This window comes from Oncorhynchus kisutch, linkage group LG27, assembly GCF_002021735.2.
Source record: "Oncorhynchus kisutch isolate 150728-3 linkage group LG27, Okis_V2, whole genome shotgun sequence".
NCBI classification, from domain to species: Eukaryota; Metazoa; Chordata; class Actinopteri; order Salmoniformes; family Salmonidae; genus Oncorhynchus; species Oncorhynchus kisutch.
The window spans coordinates 11,167,727-11,187,269 of record NC_034200.2 but is presented as its reverse complement, the minus strand read 5'-3'; the positions used below and the strand labels follow the sequence as shown (position 1 = coordinate 11,187,269).

The following is a 19,543-nucleotide window of genomic DNA, read 5'->3' as shown; positions in this document are numbered from 1 at the left end:
AGGATCGAGGGAAAGATGAACGGAGCAAAGTACAGAGAGATCCTTGATGAAAACCTACTACAGAGCACTTAGGACCTCACACTGTGGCGAAGGTTCACCTTCCAAAGGGACAACGACCCTAAGCACACAGCCAAAACAATGCAGGAGTGGCTTCAGGACAAGTCTCTGAATGTCCTTGAATGGCCCAGCCAGAGCCCGGACTTGAACCCGATCGAACATCTGTATAGAGACCTGAAAATAGCTGTGCAGCAACTGTCCACATCCAACCTGACAGAGCTTGAGAAGATTTGCAGAGAAGAATGGGAGAAACTCCCCAAATACAGGTGTGCCAAGCTTGTAGCGTCATACCCAAGAAAACTCGAGTATGTAATCACTGCCAAAGGTGCTTCAACAAAGTACTGAGTAAAGGGTCTGAATACTTATGCATATGTGATATTTAAAAAATATATAATTTACATTTGCAAAAATAATATATAGATTTTTGCTTTGTCATGATGGGATATTGTGCGTAGATTGATGAGGAAAACATTTTTACATTTACTCCATTTTAGAATAAGGCTGTAAAGTAACAAAATGTTGGAAAGGTCAAGGGGTCTGAATACTTTCCGAATGCACTGTATGTGAAAACGGCAAATTCCTATGTTTTGAAGAAATATATACAAAGTTAAAAAGTTCTAACCAATGAAGTCATCAAAACTCTAGAAACTTGTTACACGTTTTGAAAATCAACGTTTTTTATTTTAATCCAACCAAGTGATGTTACAAAGAAGCATTGTTTTAGGACCATATCTTTTTTAACCATAGATCATAGAAATGTCTCTGCCTGGCCGATTCCCCTCTCTCCACTGGGATTCTCTGCCTCTAACCCTATTACGGGGGTGAGTCACTGGCTTACTGGTGCTCTTCCATGCTGTCCCTAGGAGGGGTGCGTCACTTGAGTGGGTTGAGTCACTGACGTGATCTTCCTGTCTGGGTTGGCACCTCCCCTTGGGTTGTGCCGTGGCAGAGATCTTTGTGGGCTATACTCGGCCTTGTCTCAGGACGGTAAGTTGGTGGTTGAAGATATCCCTCTAGTGGTGTGGGGGCTGTGCTTTGGCAAAGTGGGTGGGGTTATATTCTGCCTGTTTGGCCCTGTCTGGGGGTATCATCGGATGGGTCCACAGTGTCTCCCGACCCATCCTGTCTCAGCCTCCAGTATTTATGCTGCAGTAGTTTATGTGTCAGGGGGCTAGGGTCAGTCTGTTATATCTGGAGTATTTCTCCTGTCTTATCCAGTGTCCTGTGTGCATTTAAGTATGCTCTCTCTAATTCTATCTCTTTCTCTCTCTCTCTCTTTCTTCCTTTCTTTCTTTCTCTTGAGGACCTGAACCCTAGGACCATGCCTCGGGACTACCTGGCCTGATGACTCCTTGCTGTCCCCAGTCCACCTGGCTGTAGTGCTGCTCCAGTTTCAACTGTTCTGCCTGCGGCTATGGAACCCTGACATGTTCACAGGACTTGCTATCTGTCCCAGACCTGCTGTTTTCAACTCTCTAGAGACAGCAGGAGCGGTAGAGATACTCTGAATGATCGGCTATGAAAAGCCAACTGACATTTACTCCTGAGGTGCTGACTTGCTGCATCCTCGACAACTACTGTGATTATTATTATTTGACCATGCTGGTCAATTATGAACATTTGAACATCTTGGCCATGTTCTGTTATAATCTCCACCCGGCACAGCTAGAAGAGGACTGGCCACCCCTCATAGCCTGGTTCCTCTCTAGATTTCTTCCTAGGTTCTGGCCTTTCTAAGGAGTTTTTCCTAGCCACTGTACTTCTACACCTGCATTGCTTGCTGTTTGGGGTTTTAGGCTGGGTTTCTGTACAGCACTTTGAGATATCAGCTGATGTAAGAAGGGCTTTATAAATACATTTGATTTGATAGAAATGCAATGTTTTTACGTATGTAGACGCTGGTTTGGTGCGGAAGATGATGAATATGAGGTTGAAAAGTGGTGGAATTGCCCTTTAAAACTGCAATAATTACTCTACACCCCATGGCAAAAAGTGTAGAACTGCATGAAAACATTTTTTTAAACTGCAAAAATTTCTCTCCACCCTATGGCAAAATTAGGAGCATTGCATGAAATTTGTTATAGAATTTCTAAATGTTCTCTCCGCCGCATGGCAAACTGTGTAGAACTGCAGAAATGTGCTTTAAAACTGAAAACGTTTCTCCCTGCCCCATGTCCAAATGAGTAGAATTGCTTGAAATGTGTTATAGAATTTCTAAATGTTCTCTCCGCCGCATGGCAAACTGTGTAGAACTGCAGAAATGTGCTTTAAAACTGAAAACGTTTCTCCCTGCCCCATGTCCAAATGAGTAGAATTGCTTGAAATGTGTTATAAAACTGCAAAATTATCTCTCCGCCCCATGGCAAAATGAGTAGAATTGCAAATTCCCTTTAAAACGTAAATACTTCTCTCCGCCATCAAGATGGGGCCACAAAAAATGTTTGCCTGCTTGGTGGAGGGGGGGCCTCTGTCCTCAGTTGCAACACTCACTACCGAGTTTCAAACTGCCTCTGGAAGTAACGTCAGCACAAGAAACGTTAGTCGGGAGCTCCATTAAATGGGTTTCCAAGGCCGACCAGCCACACAAAAGCCTAAGATCACCATGCGCAATGCCAGTGGTGTAAAGTTCACAGCAATTGGACTCTGGAGTGATGAATCACGCTTCACCATCCAACGGACAAATCTGGATTTTTCTGGATGCCAGGAGAACGCTATCTGCCCGAATGCAATAGTGCCAACTGTAAGGTTTGGTGGAGGAGGAATAATGTTCTGGGTCTGTTTTTCATGGTTTGGGCTAGGCCCCTTGGTTCCAGTGAAGGGAAATCTTTAACGCTACAGCATACAATGACATTCTAGACAATTCTGTGCTTCCAACTTTGTGGCAATAGTTTGGGGAAGGCCCTTTCATGTAACAACATGACAATGCCCCCATGCACAACGTTTTTTAAAGTTAACTTTATAACGGTCACATACAGTATTTTCCCATAAAGTAATTATTTGCAAAGCGGAACCTATGTCTCACAAAAATACGGTAGATGGACAACGGACAAAACAGTGACTTACACAGGAAGTACATTTTAATCAGAAGGTTTGCTCAGTTTGACAACAATACCACAACACTATACTTGTGGATTAGATATTTCATCTTAAATTGATTCAAAACGTATTTAAATTCAAAATGCTGATCAAGGTTAAGGTAAGACCAGCCATTTAATTTGTGGCCATGCCCTCTAGTTTACAGACTGTATGGTCGTATTTCACCATCGTCGGGCTAACGTTAGTTGGATTGTAATATTAGACGTCATTTACATGTTATTTATACATATATTTGGGAAATGTATTGATCTGAACAGCGCTAGTTATATAGTGGACATTACAGATTTTGAACCGTCATCCCCGTATAGCTACAATGCTGTAACAACAGCCATGTTAGTTAACTAGCTAGCTATCTAACATAACGTTAGTTAGATAGTTAACGTACTTTTTCTGTTTCAGACTCTCACTGGCAAAGAAATAGAGATCGACATTGAGCCCACAGACAAGGTATGAAACATCATTACTCTGAAGGTTGATTTTAATCTAATGCATTTTATTTCTATGTGTAATATAAGGATCAAGTTGCTCATGTCAGTAATACATTGGAGAGTCATGTCCAGTAATGCTTATATCCTCTCTTGTACGTATGAAGGTGGAGAGAATTAAAGAAAGGGTGGAGGAGAAAGAGGGGATTCCACCTCAACAACAAAGACTAATCTACAGTGGGAAACAGATGTAAGTGATAAACCCTTTAACACCAGAAGCGCCTGGCCTTTCTGCCTATAAGTAGAGCAGTTGTTCCCAAACTTTTGATAGTCCCATACCCCTTCAAACATTCAACCTCTGCTGCGTACCCCCTCTAGCACCAGGGTCAGCGCACTCTCAAATTAGTTTTTTTTGCCATCATTGTAAGCCTGCCACACACACACACCATACGATACATTTATTAAATATAAGAATGAGTGTGAGTTTTTGTCACAACCCGGCTCGTGGGAAGTGACAAAGAGCTCTTATAGGACCATGGCACAAATAATAATAATAAATAACTTAGCTCTTTATTTAACCATCTTACATATAAAACCATTTGTTCATTGAAAATTGTGAATAACTCACCACAGGTTAATGAGAAGGGTGTGCTTGAAAGGATGCACATAACTCTGCAATGTTGGATTGTATTGGAGAGAGTCTGTTTTAAATTATTTTCCACACACAGTCTGTGCCTGTATTTAGTTTTCATGCTAGTGAGGGCCGAGAATCCACTCTGACATAGGTACGTGGTTGCAAAGGGCATCAGTGTCTGAACAGGGTGATTGCCAAGGCAGGATACTCTGAGCGCAGCCCAATCCAGAAATCTGGGAGTGGCTTCTGATTATATTCCATTTCCACAGAACCGCTTGTTGCAATTTCGACGAGGCTCTCTTGTTCAGATGTCAGTAAGTGGACTGGAGGCAGGGCATGAAATGGATAACGAATCCAGTTGTTTGTGTCATCCGTTTTGGGAAAGTACCTGCGTAATTGGGCACCCAACTCACTCCGGTGCTTCGCTATATCACATTTGACATTGTCTGTAAGCTTGAGTTCATTTGCACACACAAAAATCATACAATGACGGAAAGACCTGTGTGTTGTCCTTGTTGATGCAGACAGAGAAGAGCTCCAACTTCTTAATCATAGCCTCAATATCCATGTATAAATATAACATCAATAGTTATTTGTTAGTCGTGGATATGTTTTAAATTATTCTACGACGTCCTCGTGAAAAACGTAGGCCTAAAGCCAATTTTCGACACTTCCAGCCAATGACCCATCAGCATTATAACAGTCTAATAAATGCATTTAATATATGCAATCTGAAGAATAATCATTTGGTTGTGTTTATAAAAGTCTTAGCTAACATTAGAATACTAAACAATTATTTCAAAGAGCATAATAGCATTTTCATTAGTTTGTCAAAACTAAAAACACTAGTTCAAGTCCATCACAAATAAGTCCTTTTATAATTTAGTTTTGGCAGGTCTACAGAAAATGGAAATAAGAAAATGTATTTAAACTTAAACAGAATACCATATTTTAAGTTTATTATGTTACTCATCTTGTCTTAGTAGCCAGAGAAATGCTGCCTCCGAGTGGGCATGTGCTGAGTGCATGGGCAGCAGATATTCTTTTAAAAAGTGACATTTGGAAATAGAGCTGCACCTCTTGAATTTTGAGTTATTTGACAAATGTAAGTGTCATAGAAACTGCACAATATGATCTTTCTGATACTATATAGCAATCCAAACGTTTTACCTGCATGTGATGAAGTAATGCTTCTTTCCCTGCATCTGTCAATTACAAAATGTGCCCGTCTCTTCGTGTGCAATTCGACAACTGATAATATTGTCACTCAGACTGTCAATTTAATCTTGTCTCTAGGCTGTGTGAAATTAGTTTCGGTGTAGTTTCGATGGGCCGGCTACGTAGGCTGACTGGCATAGTTTCTTTCTTTCCCCTCGCTGATCATCTTGGATAGAGTCAAGGATGTGTTTTGCATTATTCTAAAGGCCTAATGCAACACGTAGCATGTTTTAGTTGCCCTTACAATAAATATGATTTTAATAATAGTTATCGTAAATAAAACAGTCCCGTATCAACCAGCAAATTATTAACATGAGAGCCAACGCTGATTAAATAGGCATAACACGAACTCATCATTACACTGTTGTTCTAAATTAAATCAACCTGTTCACCCTCCTTATCATTTAGTTAGGCCTATTTTAAATTCCATTGTGAAGGACTGTGCAATTATCGCCCATTCATTCAGTGGGCTGGCATCGTTTGAGTCCCTTGGCTCAACAACTTAGAATAATGCCAAACATATCCTTGAATATCCAAGGACCTACTGCAACACATAGCATGTTTTCCGTTCTAGTAAATAAATCAGTACTGTAACAGCTTCTTTTTACAAAGTAAAACGTGAAAGAATGATATACCCCGCAAGGAGCACGGTCAATTTAAATTCAGTTGTGAAAGTGCACAATTATTGTCCATTCATTGTTAATTTAGTCAGGAGAGTGACACGCATCAGCACCTGGCTGGGTACCAACGTCTTACAGAGCATTGTCTAGGCAGGTTAAGTTGGGAATACGTGTGAAAAGAAATGTGTGTTTGTGATTTTTTTTTTATGGACAAATGAGTAATGTAAAATACAACAGGAAAATGTCAGGGAAGGAGCAGGACATAGCTATGGGGAGGTGGATTTATTTTATTTACAATATCAAACACTGTTGGTTTAGGGTGGTTCTAGTGTTAATCAAGTGGCAGCATTACATCTTGGATGCAACACTTGTTTTATCTGCTCTGACTTAATCCCGTCCCTCTCAGGAACGATGAGAAGACAGCTGCGGACTACAAGATCCAGGGAGGCTCAGTGCTGCATCTGGTCCTGGCGCTAAGAGGGGGGCTAGTCTGCCACTGTTCCAGCATACACCTCATCTCCTAGTGGGCAGAGTTTGTCATCGTCACACCATGTTGCAACACAGAGCAGCAATGTTGACGGCTGTAATTCCTCTGTTTTTGTAACCACTGTTGGAATTTAAGCAAGTGGGACACTGAGTTTTTTTTGGGCTTGTGAATAAAAGGTGAAATGTACTGTTTTCCTTTTGAAGTACATGCATGGCTGCTATTGCGCGAGTGTGTAATTTAGCAGTAAAGTGTAAAAACAACTTTCCATATAGGCAGTTATGAACTCTGAACATAATGCATTCACAATTCAATTTGATAACCTTTAATTACAAATGTCAAAGGCAATGCACACAAACTGAATTCTCTTTCCCGGTACTACACGTCGTTCACAGATATAACAGCAACTCCCACCTCAAAATAAAGTCTATATACACACATAGGTGATAATACCTCAGCTCCAAAAGGGGTTCTGAGTGACAGGCACAGGGGAAGAGAGGAGCAGTTGGTAAATAGAGGTAGGGAGGAGGAGAGTACACCAATGGAAGGCATGTACCGTTAAGTATGGATAAGGCGTAGTGTTAGTGGATGCTAATCACACGGCTCAGATTGACGAGAGGGAACTGTAACAGTGAGCCACAACAGGTAGGTAAGGTAAGTAGTCCTGGGGTGAAAGAAAAGTTGTCGCGGTTGCACGGGTCAAGACTTCAAGGGACTCTCTTAAATGACTATCCCGACAGACGCCTTTCAGGGGGACAGTCTTGGTTGCACAGTTCTCAGGATAGATTTATCTTCTGATTGGACAAGTCCCACAGGGCCAGGCAGACAGCTGCATATTACTATTGTTGGTTGATGTGACACCAAATACACACTAAAGATAGTGCCATTAATACTGTTGGTTATGCTACGGGAAATGTAATACCGGTAGTCCAATCAGAAGCTGAAAAGGTAATGGTGACAATGGCTTTTAGGGTGACAGTATCAAGAGTTTATCTACATAAATCCCTGCCAACTGTAGGGGGACATTTTCCACAGTTCTTGAGGGTCAGCCATTTAGAAAAATAAAGAAGAGTCATTTGGAAAAAACATCAGGTTGTACTGTAGAATAGTTGATTGACAGGCAGCTGTCAGGTATAATGGATGACCACTCCTGGGCCTGGTCAGTTGTCGATCCTTCCATGGTCTGATGTCAGTGTTGATGGACAGGTTGATTTCAGCTGTCATTACCAGGCGGGGCTAGGAAATGAGTCGATCTGCACCGTGTCCTGGCAGACAAAGTCCTGGCTGGTGTAGCACACGCGCACCCTCATTTTCAGACTCACCTAGTTGGGAAGGAAGTGAATGTTTAGCTCATTGTGAGTGTGGCAACCACGGACTGACTGAACGAAGACCCACCTTGTTGGGGTTGTTGAGGAGCACAGTCTGGGTCACCTGACCTAAGCCGTGTGCGGGGATGACGTCACCACTCGGAGCCTTCATCTGTAACTGGACACTCTGAGGTGGATGGGAGTGAGAGACAAAGGTCATGAATAACCTATAATTAGGGCCCAGGGTTTTTCCTGGTCTGGTCACATGGTCTAGAGGGGCCTACTCATAACGTACAAGTTTGGAATACCAAATAAGGTAAGGTAGCCTGACAAGCGGACCCAAAGACAGACAGACAGACCTTGGGTACTGCTGCTTGCAGGGTGAGGCTGGTGATCTCCCTGTCAGTAGAGTTGGTGGCAGTGAGGGTAATGGTCATGCCCGTGTCTGTCTGTCTGTCAGTCTGTAGTTTCAGTGTCACGCCGTTCTTCTCGTACACTATAACACTAGGTGGCACTATGGAAACACAAAGAAACATCGGTCACACTGGGGGCCCATGAAATTCAGCACCACAAAACAGACCATCACTAAATACATTATGAAGATGTGGTGCATCTTTCGCATGTGTTCATTCAAGTACATCTTCATAATGTATTTCTGATGGCTTTGTCCATCTCTCTGAAAAGCCCCATCTCCGTTTCTCGTTCACTCTCACTCAGCAGCTCCGTGTCTCACCAGGTGTGACGTCCAGGCCTCCCAGCAGGTCCAGTAAGTCTCCCCCAGCCGTGCTGCTAACAGGGCCTAGCGCTGTAGTGGACAGGGCGGGGCTGGGTTGGGGAGGCTCCCCAGAACCACCTAGCAGGTCCAACAGATCACACACCTTGACAAGGGAAAATGAGGGAAATATTTCCAAATTTAGTTACTTTTGAGAGGTTTAGCTTGAGAAAGGACACTATACGTCAAGTCTATACTTCATATCCAGATAGCTGAACTACCAAAGTTTATTGTAGTCATTTTCATCCCTTACCTGGTTAGCAGGTTCCTGGGGTAATGCTACTTCCTGTGTCCGTTTGGTTGGCTCCATCTCTTTGATAGACCCCCCTGCTGATTCTCCATTGGTATGTCCCGGTGAGCTCTTGTCAATCACTGGCATTCTCTCCAGAACGGCAGCCCTGCGAACACAGAGCTCTCTTAGCAGTGTAATGGGCAAAGTAAAAGTGGCTACCATGACGAAGACCATAATTGAATCACCGAGGGGCTGCCATTTCCCCTCAGCATTGTATTCATAGATATAACAATATATGTATACATCATTGGCTATCACTGACAATACACTGTATGCATATGCATATGGACTACCTCATATGGTCGTATTTCTTAAACAGAGCGTTGTATTCCACTGCCCTCTGCTGGAGTTCCACGTCGATGCAGCTGCCGTAGATGCTGACGATGCTCCTAATGCGACTGCCGGACAGGGCCGAGGAGAGGAAAAGCAGCAGCAAACAAGAGCTATTTTAGTATTCTCTACATCAGCAATGAGAGTCACAAGTCCCAAGACCCCCACTCAGTGGGCAAAACTGACATACGCAGTTTTCAGTGGCTGCTGTCTAGCGGTTGAAGCTGTGTTCTGAGGGGTGCGAGATAATGATGCTTACTCCACGTTGTGTGTTATGCGTGTGCTGAGTTTCATTGTCGCTGTGAGAGCGAAGCCCCTGGTTGCCGGCGACGACATATGCGACTGTAGAACCGTTTCCAAGGCGTCCAGGACGTCATCCTCTGCCACCTAATGGCAAGACAGAGGACACAACAAGAACCGTCTCGGTTTTATGACAGTTAATATTGTATCGTCAATGGGTATTAACCATGCCGGTGTTAAAACGACCACAGCATCCTCCCTCATGTACCTGAACAGGTTCTGTCTCCTCACACTCGCCTCTCAGAAGCAGGTCTCCATACTCCCCAATACACCAGCATGCCACCTGTACCAGGGATTGCTGCACACACAAACCAACAATGTTGCACAGTTCCACAGCTGAGAATAGAGGTGAACCAGGGCATTGAGGTCTTCCGGACTGCTAACACAAATCCCATTTCGACAGAGCGTGGCACACAAACACATTCACACTAAAGCCATACCACTGAGATGTCTGCAATCAGGGCTCTGTACAGCTTGTGGACCGTGTAGCAGTGGAGTTCTGTCGCTGTGGTGATGAGCTGGATCAGGTTGGGAACCGTCTCGTCCCTCACGTCGCCCCCTGCCTAAACGAGATGGTACTACTGTCAAACACAGGAAAGGTCTCGACTAGTCCAGACAGGGCAAAAAGTGGCAATGTGTGCGTGGCCACCCAGACAGCTTGAAGTACAGCGGGGTCATATAAGTAGGATACATCTTGGGGTTATTTACAATAGCTGGTCATAGTTAACACAAGTCGTACGTTAGTTAAAACCAGTTGTGCAGTCACCAGGTGATTGTGGTGCAGTAGAGTGTCAGTATTTACCGTGGTGAGGACATGCAGGATGGTGTCAATGTGCCAGCGCTGAGAGGGAGCATACCTGACAGAGACACGAAGACAAGAGACTCAGTGGTGTTCAGTGCTGCGGCTCAGACACAAACACAGACAGTGACACGCAGCGAGGGCAGGCTACTGGCTAGGCCTGTGTGTGTTCAGTGGTAGAACAGCCCGATGGCAGTGAGACACATACAGACACAGAGAGCAAGACAGAAACACAGTACCACAACCTGACACAGGGACAGGGAAACATTCACATAGACAGAGATGCAAAATGAGACACCCAGATACGCAGAGACATTTAAAAGCCCCCTAGACAGATGACGGGGCCAGCCCAGTACCTCTCTGCAGCGTTGAAGATGCCTGAGGTGGTGTGTGCTCTGAGCTCTGGGGGACAGCTGGAGAGGAAGAGGAGCAGCTCTTTCATCAGAGAGCGGATGTTGACGGCTGACACCAGGGCCAGAGAAAGCTCCAGTGCCCGGCTGAGGGATAAACATAAAGAAGATGGTAACTAGATACTGTTACTCTCTACAGTCATATGCCACCGGCCATTGTCGCTCATAAATAGGTGACACGTGGCTAACTGGCAGTGCACGCTCAGAAATCAACACAGTACCGTTTGACAGAGGCATCCTGGTCCTTCAGGCAGTCCACTATGGTCCCTCTGTGACGCTGTACTGCATTGTGGTCCGTCTGAACAATCTTCTGTAGGGAAGTCATTGAGATGTACCTGTGCACAAACAAAAAAGGTTTTGGACATAGAAAGAGAAAAACGCGTTACATTTGTGTGTGTTTCTGGATGTGTAGAAGGGCTGTGATAGTTTATCAACACAACTGGTGCATGGACACATTTCACGGAACAAACTTTCCTTCTGCAACTATCATTTCCAAGGTCTCCCTCAATCACGCATCTTAAGGCAAACATTTTTAGCTGTGTGCTGCCTTCCCGGATGGGGAGCCTGACCGCTCTCCTCTTAAGCTTAAGGTCTTTGAAATGTATATCGGGTGTAGCGATCTGCGATCCCTCTGCATGCGGAGAGAATGGTCACATCTGCTCTGAGCCAGTCTAGCAGCGTTCCACCAGCCACAGGGAGGACGCGCTTTAAGCCTGGGACCAAGACCAGAATAACCTGCTGGGCCAGACAGGCCCCTACGGGAACAATCCCAACAGGAACAGACTGATAAAAAAAAGGAAACTTATATGTGATCGTTAGCCCACACAGGGTACAGACAGCCCCACAACCCTGTCTGTCACTGTCAGGCCTCTAGCTCAACAATCACAGGAATAGACATTACTGACTGTATTTAGATTCGTTAGAACGCACAGGTTTGTCTGCCTCGAGCAACAATAAGCTTCTAAGCAATGGGTTAGAAACCATGAAGAAGGACCAAATCAGGACCAGATGAGATAAAAGGGAGAGACAGAGGGAAGGAGGGGGGCACTAACCGGATGTTCCTATCGTTGTTCAGAAGAAATCGCCCCAGGATGTTCACAGCTAGGACCTGTCACACACACACACACACACACACACACACACACACACACACACACACACAGACAACAAAACACAACCTAGACATACGGCCTCTGATGTACATCCATGTTAGATACATTGGCCTCTACCACCTGTAGCACATTCAAAAAGATGTGAACACATACAAACAACAACTGACTTGATGATGGTATCACACGCGGCACTTACCCTCAAGCCACTTTCCGATTTGATGTCCATGACAGTGAGAACTGTTTCATACAACACAGCACTGCCTGCGGTCTTACTGCTGTCTGTGTTCGTGGCCACCTGTATAAAGAAGCAGTATATAAATATTGAATCATAAACTGGGAGGTTTGAGCTCTGAATGCTGATTGACTGACAGACGGTGCTATATCAGATTGTATACCACAGGTATGACAAAACATGTCTATTTTTACTGCTCTAATTACATTAGCGACCAGTTTATAATAGCAATAAGGCACCTCTGGGGTTTGTGGTATATGGCCAATATACCACGGCTGAGGGCTGTGTCTAGGCACTCCGCGTTGCGTCGTACATAAGAGCAGCCCTTAGCCGTGGTATATTGGCGATATACCACACCACCTCGGGCCTTTATTGCTTAAATAGAATCATTTCAACAACAACAACCCTGCAAGACTATTTACTGGTGAAAATCCTGCCGTGTGAATCCTTGTGTGTGGTTTCATTACTGTACCTGGGCCAGCAGGTCATTCACGGCATCACTAGCTGTTTCGTTATTACGACCCAGGATCCTCAGCAACCGAAGAATGCGCACCTAGTGATGGATAGACAGAAAGAGAAATACACTATATATACGTAAAAGTATGTGGGCACCACTTCAAATAGTGGATTCGGCTATTTCAGCCGTTGCTGACAGGTGAATAAAATCTAGCACACAGCCATGCAATCTCCAATAGACAAACATTGGCAGTAGAATGGCCTCGCTGAAGAGCTCAGTGACTTTCAACGTGGCAGCGTCATAGGATGCCACCTTTCCAACAAGTCAGTTTGTCAAATGTCTGCCCAGGTCAAGTGCTGTTATTGTGAAGTGGAAACATATAGGAGCAACAACAGCTCAGCCGCAAAGTGGTAGGTCACACAAGCTCACAGAACATGACCGCCGAGTGCTGAAGTGCCTAGCGTGTAAAACCCATCTGTCCTCGGTTGCAACACTCCCTACCGAGTCCCAAACTGCCTCTGGAAACTATGTCAGCACAATAACTGTTTGTCGGGATCTTCATGAAATGGGTTTCCATGGCCGAGCAGCCACAAACAATCCTAAGAGCACCATGCGCAGCAATGCCAAGTGTCGGCTGGAGTGGTGTAACTCTGGAGCAGTGGAAAGCAGTGGAAACACGTTCTCGGGAGTGATGAATCACACTTCACCATCTGGCAGTGCGATGGACGAATCTGGGTTTGGTGGATGCCAGGAGAAATCTACCTGCCCAAATACATGGTGCTAACTGTAAAGTTTGGTGGATGAGGAATAATGGTCTGGGGAAGTTTTTCATAGTTCAGACTCGGCCCCTTAGTTCCAGTGAAGAGAAATAATACCACTACAGCATAAAATGACATTCTAGACAATTCTGTGCTTCCAAATTTGTGGCAACAGTTTGGGGAAGGCCCTTTCCTGTAACAACATGACAATGTCCCTGTGCACAAAGCAAGGTCCATCCAAAAATGGTTTGTCGAGATCGTCTGTGGAAGAACTTGACTGGCCTGCACAGAGCCCTGACCTCAACCCCATCGAACACCTTTGGGATGAATTGGAAAGCCGACTGCGAGCCAGGCCTAATCGACCAACATCAGTTACTGACCTCACTAATGCTCATGGCTGAATGGAAGCAAGTCCCAGCAGCAATGTTCCAACATCTAGTGGAAAGCCTTCCTAGAAGAGTGGAGGCTGTTATAGCAGCAAAGAGCGGACCAACTCCATATTAATCCCCATGATTTTGGAACGAGATGTTTGAAGAGCAGGTGTCCACATACATTTGGTCATGTAGTGTATGTATGTTCAGTCACAAAAGTGACTCCAATTCACCTGGTAAAATAAATTATTTAAATCACTGACCTGTAGGAATGGGTCACTGATACCAGCCACGTTGTGTTCTGGAGAGTAACCAGACATCACCAGGCCTTTCATTATCTGGACCAGCTCCGGCACCGCCTAGTCCAAACACACACACACGGAGTCAAAATCACAGATGTGGGAGAATGTGCAACCGTGTACCATTTTTCACAAGTATCGATTTGGCATTTGTTACAGCGTATAACCAAATCTATACTTTTCAAGGGGCTGAAATGTAATGTCTCAAGTTGAGTGGATGTACTGGAATGGGGTGAGATGAGCTGTGTGAGTGTGTGTATGTGCATTTTACCTTGCGAAACTGCTCTAGTGTTTCTGGGTTGCGCTCACACAGCTCAGTGATCAGAACCACAGCTCCATGTAACACCCCTGCAATCAGACCAAACCACGAGGGGAATAATTGCCACACGGACACTGTTTACTAAGCTAAAAACATACATAGTAATGGCTAATCTGTCAAAATACAAGACTACATACTGTACTCAAACGTAACAGACTGTGAAACAGTTAGGCACAGATTGAAGATTGACAGAAAGGAGCAGACAGTGAACAGCCGGTAATATAAGAAGAGCTAAACAAATGACGACAGACTCACCGTGGTTCTTTTCAGAGAGCAGGGATCGAGATGCAGGGGTAAACAGCTCTCCTAGTTCTGGTACTTTCCTCACAATGTGCACCGCACAAAGAGCGGCCTGAAATGTCAGTGTCATCGCAATCAGCTTCGTAACAAAGATAACCTTCAATGTCAGCGCATCACTTTACGTCTCACCCTCAGTTCAGTCTGCATGACGGTTTCCCTTAGTCTGTTGCAATGCAGTGTTTTACAGTAGTGCTCAAGATGGATTGGTTTGGGTTTCTGCATTACCAAGGTCAGCCATGAAGGCGTGATGAAAGGAGTGGCATTGTGTGTGTGTGTGTCTACAGAGACTGCTCACCTTCTTTTTGATGTAGGAGTTAGAGGCTCTGAGGAGGCGGTCGATCTCTGGGGCCAGGTCTCGACACATCTCAGCTGAGCCCATACAGCCCAAAGTACACAGAGCCAGAGACTGGACATACTGACTGCTGTGGGACAGGTCACTGAGATGGGGGTTTAATGAGAATTCATCAATTGCTTTGTGCTCAGGTAGAGGTTACTAGACCACTAGTTCAATGTTTATGTATGGCAACATTGATCATACACAGACTAGACATGATCATGGAACTGTATGAGAATGCTGTCTGACTGTCTCAGCGTTTCGTCCGTCTGTGTCAGCATTCCGTCCGTCTGTCTGACTATGTTAGCGTTCCGTCCGACTGTCTCAGTGTTCCGTCCGTCTGTCTCAGCATTCCGTCCGTCAGTCCGGCTGACCGTCTCAGCGCTCCGTCCGTCCGGCTGACCGTCTCAGCATTCCGTCCGTCTATCCCGTCTCAGCGCTCCGTCCTTCCGACCGTCTCAGCGCTCCGTCCGTCTGTCTGACTGTGTTAGCGTTCCTTCCGTCTGACCGTGTCAGTGTTCCGTCCATCTGTCTGACCGTCTCAGCATTCCGTCCGTCTATCCCGTCTCAGCGCTCCGTCCTTCCGACCGTCTCAGCGCTCCGTCCGTCTGTCTGACCGTGTCAGCGTTCCGTCCGTCTGTCTGTCTGACCGTGTCAGCGTTTCGTCCGTCTGACCGTGTCAGCGTTCCGTCCGTCCGTCTGTCTGACCGTGTCAGCGTTCCGTCCGTCTGTCTGTCTGACCGTGTCAGCGTTCCGTCCGTCTGTCTGACCGTGTCAGCGTTCCGTCCGTCTGTCTGACCGTGTCAGCGTTCCGTCCGTCTGTCTGACCGTGTCAGCGTTCCGTCCGTCTGTCTGACCGTGTCAGCGTTCCGTCCGTCTGTCTGACCGTGTCAGCGTTCCGTCCGTCTGTCTGACCGTGTCAGCGTTCCGTCCGTCTGTCTGACCGTGTCAGCGTTCCGTCCGTCTGTCTGACCGTGTCAGCGTTCCGTCCGTCTGTGACTGTCAGCGTTCCGCCCATCTGTCTGACTATGTCAGCGTTCCGTCCGTCTGTCTAAGCAAGCGTTCCGTCCATCTGTGACTGTGTCAGCGTTCTGTCCGTCTGTCTGACTATGTTAGCGTTCCGGCCGTCTGTCTCAGCGTTCCGTCCGTCTGTCTCAGCGTTCCGTCCATCTGTCCGTCTCTGTCAGTGCTCCGTCCGTCCGACTCAGCGTTCCGTCCGTCCGACTCAGCGTTCCGTCCGTCCGACTCAGCGTTCGTTCCGTCCGACTCAGCGTTCCGTCCATCCCAGCGTTCGTTCCGTCTGTCCGACCGTCCCAGCGTTCGTTCCGTCCGCCCGTCCCAGCGTTCGTTCCGTCCGCCCGCCCCAGCGTTCGTTCCGTCCGCCCGCCCGTCCCAGCGTTCGTTCCGTCCGCCCGCCCGTCCCAGCGTTCGTTCCGTCAGTCCGCCGACCGTCCCAGCGTTCCGTCCGTCCGTCCATCCCAGCGTTCGTTCCGCCCGCCCCAGCGTTCGTTCTGTCCGCCCGCCCGACCGTTCGTTCCGTCCCCCCAGCGTTCGTTCCGTCCGCCCGCCCCAGCGTTCGTTCCGTCCGCCCGCCCCAGCGTTCGTTCCGTCCCCCCAGCGTTCGTTCCGTCCGCCTGCCCGTCACGGCCCAGCGTTCGTTCTGTCCGCCTGCCCGTCACGGCCCGTTCCGTCTGAACGAACGTCCCAGCGGCCCAGCGTCTGCCCGTCTCAACGTTCGTTCCGTCCGCCCGCCCCGGCGTTCGTTCCGTCCGCCCGCCCGTCCCGGCGTTCGTTCCGTCTGCCCGTCTCAACGTTCGTTCCGTCCGCCCGCCTGCCCCGGCATTCGTTCCGTCCGCCCGTCTCAACGTTCGTTCCGTCCGCTCGTCTCAACGTTCGTTCCGTCCGCTCGTCTCAACGTTCGTTCCGTCCGCCCGTCTCAACGTTCGTTCCGTCCGCCCGTCTCAACGTTCGTTCCGTCCGCCCGTCTCAACGTTCGTTCCGTCCGCCCGCCCGTCCCGGCGTTCGTTCCGTCCGCCCGTCCCGGCGTTCGTTCCGTCCGCCCGTCTCGGCGTTCGTTCCGTCCGCCCGTCTCGACGTTCGTTCCGTCCGCCCGTCTCGACGTTCGTTCCGTCCGCCCGTCTCGACGTTCGTTCCGTCCGCCCGTCTCGACGTTCGTTCCGTCCGCCCGTCTCGACGTTCGTTCCGTCCGCCCGACCATCCCGGCGTTCGTTCCGTCCGCCCGACCATCCCGGCGTTCGTTCCGTCCGCCCGACCATCCCGGCGTTCGTTCCGTCCGCCCGACCATCCCGGCGTTCGTTCCGTCCGCCCGACCATCCCGGCGTTCGTTCCGTCCGCCCGACCATCCCGGCGTTCGTTCCGTCCGCCCGACCATCCCGGCGTTCGTTCCGTCCGCCCGACCATCCCGGCGTTCGTTCCGTCCGCCCGACCATCCCGGCGTTCGTTCCGTCCGCCCGACCATCCCGGCGTTCGTTTCGTCCGCCCGACCATCCCGGCGTTCGTTCCGTCCGCCCGACCATCCCGGCGTTCGTTCCGTCCGCCCGACCATCCCGGCGTTCGTTCCTTCCGCCCGACCATCCCGGCGTTCGTTCCGTCCGCCCGTCTCAACGTTCGTTCCGTCCGCCCGTCTCAACGTTCGTTCCGTCCGCCCGTCTCAACGTTCGTTCCGTCCGCCCGTCTCAACGTTCGTTCCGTCCGCCCGTTCGTTCCGTCCGCCCGTCTCAACGTTCGTTCCGTCCGCCCGTCTCAACGTTCTTTCCGTCCGCCCGTTCGTTCCGTCCGCCCGTCTCAGCGTTCGTTCCGTCCGCCCGTCTCAGCGTTCGTTCCGTCCGCCCGTCTCAGCGTTCGTTCCGTCCGCCCGTCTCAGCGTTCGTTCCGTCCGCCCGTCTCAGCGTTCGTTCCGTCCGCCCGTCTCAGCGTTCGTTCCGTCTGACTTTTTCAGAGTCATGTCTCTCTGATTGTCGTAGTTACGTCTGTCTGTCTTATACAAGTTTCAAGATTTGTTTTCACGTTCATAAGTACAGTGAAATGACTTTCTTGCTAGCTCTTTCCAAACAATGCATTAATCACTTCAAATTTTCATACTTCCAATTTCATGGTAAAATTGCTGATAAAACTGTCCTTACTTCTTGATGGAGTTAGTGATGAGAAGGCTAGCATCCTGCTTCTCATCTAGAAGCATCATGGCACCCAGGTACCCAACACGCTTCTCATTGTACCGAGGGCTGGCAATCAGACGCACACACTCCATCTGAGATCAGAGAGGGAGTTGGGGAGTTGTTGGGATACAAATATAGTAAATATACCTACACTACAAACATCTTAAGAGACACTTTTCATTACCTGACCGAAGTGGGCGGGGTAACCCAGCATGTGCACATACAGCAGCTTTGCCAGATTGTGAGAGCGCGTCCCATTGTCAGCCTGTCTGAACTGCGCCCGGATTGCAGCACACTCCCTCTGGATCACACCACGCTCCTCTCCCTGTGTACGGGCTCCTCTGATCACCCTGATCATCTCCTGCAGGCGCACAGACGGAGACATGGCTCCTGTGTGTATGTGTTTGTGTGGGACAGAAAGAGGGAGGTTGCAGAATTAAAGATGTTCAACAGACATACAAAAAGACCCACACATACTAACCTGAATAAGAAAATGCATTGACTGCAACGTAGGACAACAAAGCAGGTAAAATAACGAATAAGTTATTCATGAGCACCTGTAAAAGCATTAACATTTACTGTACAGTCATTTGAATAGAGAGATAATACTCCTGAAGTGCAGGGGCTGTTAATAAATTACAATGAAAAGTGAAACACGAAACAACCATGTACAACCATAAACCTTATAAGATACAGGCAGCCGTGACGTCAATATTATCTTGATACAATGTATCGAATGAATTCACCTAGCATTGCTAGCCACAACACACCGCAGCAATTGCCTAGAAATGCAGTTCATTAGGCGATCTACTTTTACAACATGTTTAGGGTAAACCCTACCAAAGCGATGTCAACTATGCATTTATTTAGCCAATTAATGCTCGATAACCTCGGATTACATGAGAGCTCGATGCTAGTCGCTTACCTTCAGAAAGTGAAAACGCCCCTAGAAAAATACCAAGCAGTGTCTGGCCTCAATTAACAACGATGTTGTCAACATTAATTAAACTCTTCCCTCAGAAATGAATGGGCAACTAAAACTACTCGGCGGCTATCTTGGATGGACGCCTACTGTACGGTCCCCAAGCTTCATGTGAAAACCATAATGGCAGCATCACTTCCGCCATCTGATCTCTGACTAGACTTGAACTCCGCCCCTTAGGAAAACTGTAGGCGATCTACGTGGAGGTCGGTGTCCTTGACAACAGGTGGAAGATGGATGAGGTGGGGGTGCAGTTACTGATGGTGCATGGTCAGATAGAGAAGTGATCACCGGAATAATTACAATTAAGGTAAATGGTCTCCTTTACAATTATTTTCATACATAAAATGTGCGTGCCGTGTGTATATATATTTCAGTGTGTGCAAGAGCAGTGAGATGATTTTGTGATTTTTTTTTAAGTTTAAAAGTGTGCAAGCACGGACTTTTTCCGTCTGCTTC

The 19,543-nt window shown here is 47.4% G+C and overlaps 2 protein-coding genes across 2 annotated transcripts; one reads left to right on the top strand and one right to left on the bottom strand.

Annotated features, from left to right (window-relative positions):
* The first annotated feature begins 3,079 nt into the window (after positions 1–3,079).
* LOC109871719 (NEDD8-like) lies at positions 3,080–6,723 on the top strand. The gene is made up of 4 exons (XM_020462686.2): positions 3,080–3,253; positions 3,553–3,600; positions 3,746–3,828; positions 6,457–6,723. The coding sequence occupies exons 1-4, from the start codon at positions 3,236–3,238 to the stop codon at positions 6,572–6,574; spliced, it is 267 nt and encodes an 88-aa protein (XP_020318275.1). The 5' UTR covers positions 3,080–3,235; the 3' UTR covers positions 6,575–6,723.
* Positions 6,724–6,843: 120 nt separating this feature from the next.
* ap1g2 (adaptor related protein complex 1 subunit gamma 2) lies at positions 6,844–19,237 on the bottom strand. Its single transcript, XM_020462685.2, has 22 exons — positions 19,028–19,237; positions 18,287–18,492; positions 18,070–18,194; positions 14,888–15,029; positions 14,548–14,644; positions 14,245–14,321; positions 13,938–14,033; positions 12,561–12,641; positions 12,053–12,151; positions 11,797–11,852; positions 10,966–11,079; positions 10,691–10,831; positions 10,338–10,392; positions 9,976–10,098; positions 9,744–9,833; positions 9,495–9,622; positions 9,199–9,303; positions 8,867–9,011; positions 8,575–8,719; positions 8,201–8,355; positions 7,930–8,028; positions 6,844–7,856 (listed from the first exon to the last, which is right to left on the bottom strand). Exons 2-22 carry the CDS (start codon positions 18,485–18,487, stop codon positions 7,758–7,760), a joined length of 2,373 nt encoding a protein of 790 aa, XP_020318274.1. The 5' UTR covers positions 18,488–18,492; positions 19,028–19,237; the 3' UTR covers positions 6,844–7,757.
* Positions 19,238–19,543: the final 306 nt, after the last annotated feature.